At 32.5% G+C, this 9,775-nt stretch overlaps 3 protein-coding genes across 3 annotated transcripts; 2 read left to right on the forward strand and 1 right to left on the reverse strand.

Moving 5' to 3' along the window:
• Nucleotides 1-593: 593 nt before the first annotated feature.
• Nucleotides 594-2,126, forward strand: LOC110708958. Its single transcript, XM_021887186.1, has 3 exons — nt 594-1,358; nt 1,446-1,856; nt 1,935-2,126. The coding sequence occupies exons 1-3, from the start codon at nt 1,344-1,346 to the stop codon at nt 2,124-2,126; spliced, it is 618 nt and encodes a 205-aa protein (XP_021742878.1). The 5' UTR covers nt 594-1,343.
• On the forward strand, nt 610-1,342 carry LOC110708956 (protein MAIN-LIKE 1-like). Its single transcript, XM_021887185.1, has 2 exons — nt 610-1,116; nt 1,328-1,342. The coding sequence occupies exons 1-2, from the start codon at nt 610-612 to the stop codon at nt 1,340-1,342; spliced, it is 522 nt and encodes a 173-aa protein (XP_021742877.1).
• A 376-nt stretch (nt 2,127-2,502) lies between the features above and the next one.
• Nucleotides 2,503-5,000, reverse strand: LOC110708959. Its single transcript, XM_021887187.1, has 5 exons — nt 4,303-5,000; nt 4,023-4,212; nt 3,573-3,666; nt 3,436-3,498; nt 2,503-2,945 (listed from the first exon to the last, which is right to left on the reverse strand). Exons 1-5 carry the CDS (start codon nt 4,998-5,000, stop codon nt 2,503-2,505), a joined length of 1,488 nt encoding a protein of 495 aa, XP_021742879.1.
• Nucleotides 5,001-9,775: the final 4,775 nt, after the last annotated feature.

Below are 9,775 nucleotides of genomic sequence, written 5' to 3' on the forward strand. Positions count from 1 at the left end.
TTTCATTTTCATTTACCATTTCTACCTCTTTAATCCCTAATCCCTCAACAAATGAATCAATTTTAGCCATAGAGACAAAGAATTCATTCGCTGTGGAGGAGGAGCATGAGGCTGTGGAGGAGGAGGAGGAGCCATTGTCAAAACAACAATTTGGCTCAAGAATGAGTAGTTATCGAGGTAACTTTGAGGTGCATGGGCAATTTGGGGGAGATAAACAGGTTTGTCTTGAAGACTATAGTGAGTTGCAAGATTCAATAGATGGTGGCCCAACAAATCCCAAATTGCTAAAGAGCTTTCGTGGTCACGTTGCATATTATATTTGGCATGGTCGGGTAAGTCTAAGTAGTTAGTTTATTTTTTAATTTGTAGTATTTGTTTAATCTGTTTTACAATCTACATTTCAACAATTTAATTGGTAATAGATAAATACATATTTTATATTGAATTCTTACACTTTATTTGTGACTTGAATAGGAATGAAATGTATTGAAGGGTCACAAACAAAGTGAGCGTTTACAAAAGTAGAAACCTCGTAATAAGGAGGTGAAGTCATTAATTATACCTAGTGAGCTTTTTCATCTGGCTGATTGTATGTATTCTAATTTGAATATGCCGTTAATATCTGCTTTTGTGGAGAGGTGGCATCCAGAAACAAATTCATTTCACCTACCTTTCGGAGAGCTAACAATAACGCTACATGATGTTGCATACATTTTAAGTATTCCTATCACCGGACAAGCAGTTTTTGGTAAACCCGTAGTTTCCCAATTAAAAGAGCATCTAAAAACCACTCTTAATATATCAACATCTGAGGTGGATAATGAATATCGTAGGGGGAGCGTGCGGTTAAACTTTATACAAGGTTGTTGTTCATCAAATAATTTGCATTCGTCATCAGAAGCTATTGGATACTTGTTGTGGTTGTTAGGGTGTACTATTTTTGTAGACAGGTCATCTACTAGTGTTAGTCCTTATCTTCTACCATACTTGGTTGATTTGGAAAAGGTTAAAGATTATGCTTGGGGTGCTGCTTGTTTGACATATATGTATCGTCAATTAGGGGTAGCTTCCAGATTTGACAATGCTCAAATTGCTGGATGTTTAACACTCCTTCAGGTATTATTAAATAAAAAATTTCCTTACATTTTAATATCAAAATTTGTAATGTTAATAAAACTATTACTTTTTTTTAGGCTTGGATATATGCTTAATTTCCGACATTTCGGCCCCAAAAGAACAAGGAATGGGATTTAAGATTACCGCATGCACAACAATGGATCCCTCCACATGTTCATAATGTCGGTATTGATTCTTTGGTGTCTTATAGACGCATACTAGATGATATGAAAGTTGATGAGGTTAGCAATTATATATATTTGTACTATTGAAAATATTTACTATATCCTTCACCATTTTTTTCTCATATTGTTATTTTTAAAATTTAGGTAGTGTGGACTCCATTTGATAGAAATCCTCATCAGACGTTTCCGATTGCATTGTATTCTGGTGTAATTCATTATAGGGATATTACAGAGCCATATATGTCTGATCGTGTATTGAGACAATTTGGATATGTGCAAATTATACCCCTACGTTTATTGCATCCCAAAACTAGTTATAGAGGACCAGAGAACAACAAATATAAATGCAAACACGATGAGAACCTTCGCGCATGGGATTCTTGGATGAATCATTGTTTTAGAGTAGGTGAAGCAGGTTCTTATAGAGCAAATTTTTCTACTGAAATGGTAGAAGGATATCTTGACTATTACCAAGCTCGCACTCATATTCGAATTCATAGAGATGTCGCATTAACATCAATGCCAATAGAATCATGTGATATGTCTGAAGTTGCAGTAAGTTTTATTTTATTTAATTTCATTATATTTATTATGACTAAATTGTCGTATGATAACATTTATTTAAAATTGCAGCGTCTGCAATACTTAGGTGCAAGAGCTTACCCACTCCACCCAGACATTCGACACCGAACTGATGATGTGACATTTTGGCAATGCCTTGATGATTTAACCCGTCATTTAGAAGATTGGATGTCAAGACTACAAGATGATCGTCGAAGAAGAGGTGGAGGTGGTAATTCAAGGAGGGGTAGTCGTAGGGGATAACATTTGTTTTATAGGCATATTTTTTTTTTCTATATGCAAAGTAACACTTGCTATAATCATATTGTTTCACATATGTATTTTAAATTAGATGCAAAGTTTAATATCTAAAATTGACACTTGTTATAATCATTTTGATTGATTTATAAACACTTAGTCTAAATATGAAGCAAATAAAAGGAAGTGAGATAAAATAAAAAATTATAACAAGAACAAAAGTAAGATCCTCTATAAATTCAATAACAATAACCAAATTTCCTCCATAAATTTGTAAAACAAAAACCATAAAATTGTCTATTTATCACCATTTAATTGACGATATAAATCAAGTTGATCCTTGAATATAGTTGAAGCCCATCATTGCACATCAGAGCTGCCATTATGAAAAAATAGGTGGTAAAGGAATATTTGGTGGCATGTGGAGAGAAATATAATGATTACTCCATACGTAAGCTAAATTGATGTATATAGATGGCGGTTGATCAACCAATTGAGTCTCCAATGGTAAGAATGTAACAGATTGATTTTTTGACCAACTAGTCACAATTCTTTGATATCTAGTAGCGACTACCATGCTCAAACCTAGTGTATCATACCAATTCTGAAACGGAGCTGGACACTTGTCACAATTTACCACATTAAGCATTCTATTATACTCTTGAATACTTCCCAATACTTCTCTATCTCTATATAACTCCACATGCTTGGTTAACTCATCTTTTAAATCACGCCGCATATCAAGCCATTTATTTTCGTCACCATACTCAAAAGTGGCAATTACTCGAAAACCACAGTGTCCATCACCACGCACATTTATATGTCCTTCAACATAAGGTAATATGAATTCGGGTAATTGACAAGGCCATGGAAATGAATATCTAGTTGACTTTGTTGTTTTCTTTTGCCCTTCATATAACATATTAAATTAGAATTTTTGATTTGTTAACAACACGAACTATTATTAATAAAAGTAAAATAACAGTCAATACCTTTTGATTTATTTTGGGAGGTTGGTACATCTCCGGTACAACTTTCTTTTGCACTCTTTTCCTTATTTGGTTCTATATATGTTATAAATTATAATTATTTTTGAGATAACTAAATAATGCACTACATAGTTAATCAAATATAGACCATTAAAAAATGTACCTTTTGATTTATTTTGGGAAGTTGGTACATATTCAGTATGACTTTCTTTTGCACTCTTTTTCTTCTTCGGCTCTATATATATTTTAAATTATAATTATATATATAAGATAACTAATAATGCACTACATAATTAATCAAATTTATACAATTAAAAAAAATGTACCTTTTGATTTTTTGTCAACATCTTGTTTAGAATCTTTATTCGAATTCTGTTTTTTCTTCGATCCTGCATATAAGTAGATACATTAGAATTAAAGAAAAATATGTTTGACACCGTGACAATAAAGTTGTTAAGTTCACCTTTAGTAGCATTCTTCTCGGAATGCTCCCAACCAGATTTATCCCTCTTTGTTGGATTATGTTTTGGACGACCTTTGTGGGGACGATGTATTGGCTGCTTCAAATTGGTAGATTCAGGAAACAGTATATTATACATAACATTTGCAAAAAAAGTATCGTTGATCAGGAGGGTATTGTTTCATTATTGCTATTAATTCGTCTATTCGTTGTGAAGATGTTTGTCGTAAACCCTCTTTCTCCTGAAAATTCCGTCCCTCCATGTCCAAAGTCTTCCAGAATATATAACAAATCAATTGGAGTATACGCATTCATTAATTCACACATTTCATGAGCACACGGTAAACCATAGCTGTTCCTCATTTCACATCCACAAGCCTCAGCATTTGTACTTATTTTCTTGCATCTATCGTTGTATTCGTTTTTTAATAACGAGATAGCATGATGAGATACCTTACACTTAAGACGACTAAATAACTGATATCTAGTGATGTGCAGACTTTTTGTACGAGATTTTTCCATTTCAGCTTTGATTTCATTAAGTTGCATCTCTACTAAATCATGAATTCTTGGAAATATCACATGAAAAGCTCCGATAGCCGTTCCTAACCAATTCTTCAATTGAGAGTGTGCGCTCCCCACCCTACAAAAATATATTATGACAATTATATCGTAAAATATAAATCTGCAGTATTATAATAATCATAAACTATAATTGTATCATAAAATTTACCTATTTGTCGTACGAGCCCCAAAATGAAGAATTTTTTTGGTCCAAGCGGATACGAATCTCTTTTTATAAGGATCTAGCCATATTTTGTGAACATAATCAACTACTGTCGATAAATTAGGACTCCATGCACATACCATTTCAGCAACAGCCACATTGTATTCTTCCTCTGTTAAAGAATCGACTATTTTTTCCCACCTAATTGAAAAGGCTTTTGCATATATTTTATTACCCGTTACATCTGTTACATATCTCTCCACGTCTTTAGCGATATGCCTCTTGCAGAGTAAATGTGCAGAAGATGGAAATACATGTTCGACAGCATTCATAAGTGCCCACTCTCTATCTGTGACAACTACTCCGGGGTTATTCTCAGAGCCAAATAATTCTTTCACCCTTTGCATCGCCCATAAGAAACTTGTAGTTTTTTCATTTCTCATGAAACCAAATGCAACATGAAATTTTTGTCCCGTTGAAGATACTCCAATCACCTCTAACAAGGGCACATCATACATGTTTGTTCGATACGTAACATCTATTAGAATAACATGAGGGAACAATCGAAGCAGATCAACTGCTTTGGGATGTGCAAATAAGACATCCCCAACAGTGTTAGTCCCATCCTCTTTTCTATGCCATTGATAATACCCATAGTCTTTCAATAACTTAAAAAAATATTGCATAGGAGATAAATCACCCATTTGTTTTCTTTTTATTTTTTGCAATGCATTATCGATGTGTCTCCTTCCACTTACATTTTTGGGGTTTTCTAATTGTATTTGTTTTAACATTTGTTTTGGCTTTATGTTGCTTCGTTTAAATTGAGCAACCTTCTCAAATTCTTTTGTACTCAATTTTGCAGCCGATGTATGCCATTGCTTATATTTACCTAATGTGTGGTTATGTTTACTTTTATTCACATCAACTAATAATTTCCATTTACCCCCAACTTGCTCAAGAAGTTCAAAGGGACAACAATTCCTTTTTGTACTAGTGTTGTATCTAGGTTTGAATTTTTTGTCGGGTGAAGGAACATTATACCTATAGGGTCCACTTCTTTCACATCCAATATAAACTCGTCCAAATCCCAATCCATTCCCTCTACGAGAAGTTTTGATAACAAAATACATATCATTATTTTTGCCGACTTCTTTCACCCATTCTAAAAGTTCTTGGCGATTATTAAATAATGTGTCCGTCATAAAAAGATAGCCAACATCAGGATAATTCTCAATGTTCTCATCAGGTTTAAAATGATAATCTTGTCCATAGTTTTGACAAAAAATCATCTCAATTAAACATCACTTAGAAGAATATTATTCTTATCTATTAAAATAATGATTAAGAATAAAAACAATTTTTAAACAAGTGCAAAAGTTAATAATAATAACAATAATAATAATAAAATTAATAATAATAATAATTAAGCCCTAAAAATTAAAACCTCGAAAATCATATCCGGGGGTCGACAATAACCCCCGGAAAGCAAACTCTGGGAGAATAGTTGACCCCCGGAAATCATATCTGGGGGACATTGTCGACCCCCGGAAATCTTTTTTTGGTGGTTACGTCGATCCCCGGAAATTATATTCGGGGGTTATAATCTATCCCCAGAAATCAATTTCGGGGGTTAATGTCGACCCCCGGAAATCATATCCAAAGGTTATTGTCGACCCTTGGCTATGATTTCCGGGGGTTGTTGTCGACCCCCGGCTATGATTTCTGGGGGTAATTGTCGACCCCTGGATATGATTTTCGGGGTCATTGTTGATCCCTAAACTCATGTCGTTCATGTTCTGTGCAAGATGAAAATTTTAACTTGTTTGATTGTTCATCGATAAATTAGATTTTGCGGAAAAAAAGTTACAGCATATAATATTCATACCTCAAAAAAATCGTCATAGTGCACTTCGTTATTGTCCATGAGTTTGTATATTATTGAATATTAAATAGGATGAAAAGTTGAATATGTTTGTAAATTAAACAGTACGGATGATTATATAGGTGGGAGTGTAAAAGATCAAATTATAATAAGGGCAAAATTGGAATAAAAACTTTTTTAAAAAATTAATTTATTCTACATTTAGGAAAAACTAGTCCTGCATTTATTACCCCCCCCCCTTTTTTTGGGTTGGAAGATAAAGAAAGGAAAACTTTTGACTGTGAAACGGTAGACGACTAGACGGTAGTCATTAGTCAAGGGCCTCGACTTAGAGATGGATAACGTGTCGTGCCAGACCACAACGAGCCATGCCAGGCCATGTCAAGCCACCATTTGGCACACCCCAGCCCATGTCACGGCATCGCATACATGCCCATGTTGAGCAGTGGGCCGCCTTAATTTTTTTTTCAAAACTCGATATATATTTTTTTTGAACAACTTTTAAAATTAGAATATTTAAATGGTTTTATTAATTTATGTTTATGTTTTTGTATTATTGTATTATTACTCGTATTATTATTGTTTTTATTATTCTTATTTTATTGTATGGCGGTTGGAAGCAGCGAAATATAGTCGTTTGCACGCGTCGTGCTGGCGGGCCAAATTATCGAGCCGCCCACCGTGTTCGTGTCGATTTTTCAAAATTGTGTTCACGGCACGGCCCACTCCTCGGTCATCATGCCGTTTTGTGCCACTAGCAGGCTCGTGTCAGGCTGTGCCACTACCGTGTCATGCTCGTGCTGCCCGCGGGATAGCACAACCCATGCCCACCTTTAGCCTCATGGCCCAAGAAGACTCAATTCAACTTTAGAAATAAAGGTGAATTATTTTTTACCACAAATTCTTATATCGTGTGGCCAGCGATTATAAAAGTTGCTATGTTAGTGTAATAGCGGTTACTTTGTTATTGTTGTAAGATTTCTCGGTCAGCAATAAAGGGGTTACTTCGATCAGTATTATAGAGGTTATTTAGTCAGTGTATTAGGTTTACTTTGTTCTTTTATAAGTGACCAAACGGTGTGACTGACCACACACAAAATGACCTTTTTTTTTTTACAGTGACGTGAAGAACAATATAACCTTTATTTACTCTTTAAGATAATATATTTAACAGTATATAAACTAGAAATTAAAGTTTTAACCTGATTTGATTAAGTATCAAATGCTTCATGAGTCAAAGAGAATAAATCCTTCCAAAACACTCCTAATCGTAAATTCGTAATGATTATTCTAGAATTTTAACTACCAATACTCTTTAAGGGTCTGTTTTATTCTGTTGAAATTCAATTCAGTTCAGCTCAATTCAGTTCAGTTCAGTTCAGCTTCTAATTTCCTTCTCTTATAAAATATTCATTTCAGTTCAGTTCAGCTCAATTCAGTTCAGTTCAGTTCAGTTCAGTCAATGAGAACAAGCCCTAAGACGGAGTAGCAGACTAAACTTCACAAATCACAAGTTCACTTCATAACACGTTCAATTATGGTCACGTAAACTGATAATTTCACACGCTAAATTATGGCCACTTAATTTTGTTGGTTTGGTTTGTTGTACTCCGTAGTTTGTTTCCTTTGGATTTTGTAATTGTCAAGCTTTTATGTCAAAAAAAAAAAAAAAAAAAAAAAACTGATAAAACGCGTCGGCTTTATCCCAAAAAATAAAACTTGGCTTTTCTCACTGACCCACACTACACTGATGATTGCCCCAAAAATTGTATACTAAAAAATCTAGAAAAAAAAAAAAACGTCCTTCCAAATTTTCAGTCTACGAGTACTCCGTACAAGATTTTGTGGCATGAATTGGTAGTTAAAGCTAATGGAGACACTGTGTATAACAAAATTAAATACAAGTATTTTTTTTTTTTTGTATATATATATAGAACCAAATACAAGTATCAAGTATGGAATACAATAAATTAGTAATTGAGTACTCATAGAACAACAGAAGTGACAAACTAGTAATAAACACAAACATTTTAAAAAAATTGGATGTAGAATAAAATATTATTCATCCACCATAAAGTAATCTTAAAATGATAGGGTAATTTTTTTGAAATTGCTACCCACCTATTGTAGGTGGTGATAGGGTAATTACTTTTGTTGCAATTAATCTGTATTGACTTATGAAGATGTTGAATTTTGTATAAAAAATTTCTCTCTTTTTTTTTTTTTTAATCGGAGATATGGAGTATTTCCACCGTGTTTTTTTTTAAGTGTTACATTTTTCATTTTCAGTTGTGTTTTTTTAAGTGTTACACTTTCTTTTTTGGCAAAAAGCTACATTAAAATATTATATCTCTCTTCTCTCATGGTCCTCATCCAAAGTCTCAAACCTACTATGTAAGTATATAGTAATACTTTTTTATTATTCTTTCTTCTCACATTCATTACTTTTCAATAAATTATTAATTCCACTATCTTTCTTTTACAATTTTTTAATACTCCAACTACCCCACATACCTCTTATTACGTATTTTATTTAAGTCAATTAAATTGTCTAAAAATATATGCCGGTCAAACTGTAACAATTAAAAAAACAAGGAGTGAATATAACTAAATTATATACAAGTTTTTTTTAATTATTATTATTTTTTTTAGTACTCAATTTCAATTATATACAATAAAATAGAAATTGAGTACTCATAAAACAACTAATAATAAACACAAACATTTAAAAAAAATCGGATGTACAATAAAATATTGTACATTCACTATAAAACTACCTTAAAATGATCAAAAGTTACACTTTTAATGATCAATATCGGATTTATCTTATTTTTTTTTTAAAAAAAAAAATTATTATTCTAACCTAAATGTTCTATTTTGCTCTTAATGCAAGTTAGATATTACTTGTATAGTATATAGAATAAGATAATAGTAGCAAAAAGAGAGTGAGGGATAGCTCAAGTGGTTAGTACTTCCTTCCCGATTCCAGAAAAACCTGAGATCGATTCTCATCTCTACCCTTGTGATGGCTCTCTAAACACTAAAAAAAAAAGGCAAAAATCGAGATTGCTTACATGATTCTTAAGTCGAGCTATGCTGTGTTCGGTCATTGAAATTTTGTATTAAGCTCATATAGTTGACAAGCTAGATATGCTCATTAACACTATGACCTATTCATGATCAAATTACCCTTTTATTATTATTATTATTATTATGGAGGCTTAGGCCCTGTTCTCTTCACCCTAAAAAAATAATATTAAGTAAAAATAATTTCAGTTCAGTAAAAATAAGTTCAGTTCAGTAAAATTAATTTCAGTTCAGTAAAAATAATTTCAGTTCAGTAAAAATAAGTTCAGTTCAGTAAAATTTAGTTTTCTTAAAGAAGAATTATAATATAAAAACAGTAAAAATAATTTCCGTTCAGTAAAAATAATTAAAGCTCAGTAAAAATAATTTCAGTTCAGTAAAATTAAGTTCAGTTCTTTAAAAATAAGTTCAGTTCAGTAAAAATAATTTCAGTTCAACAAAATTAAGGTGAATCAAACAAGGCCTTATAAAAGACAGTGAAGTAGTGAGCAACTAGATTCTGAAACA

Source organism: Chenopodium quinoa, unplaced genomic scaffold, assembly GCF_001683475.1.
Source record: "Chenopodium quinoa cultivar QQ74 unplaced genomic scaffold, ASM168347v1, whole genome shotgun sequence".
Lineage (NCBI taxonomy): Eukaryota > Viridiplantae > Streptophyta > Magnoliopsida > Caryophyllales > Amaranthaceae > Chenopodium > Chenopodium quinoa.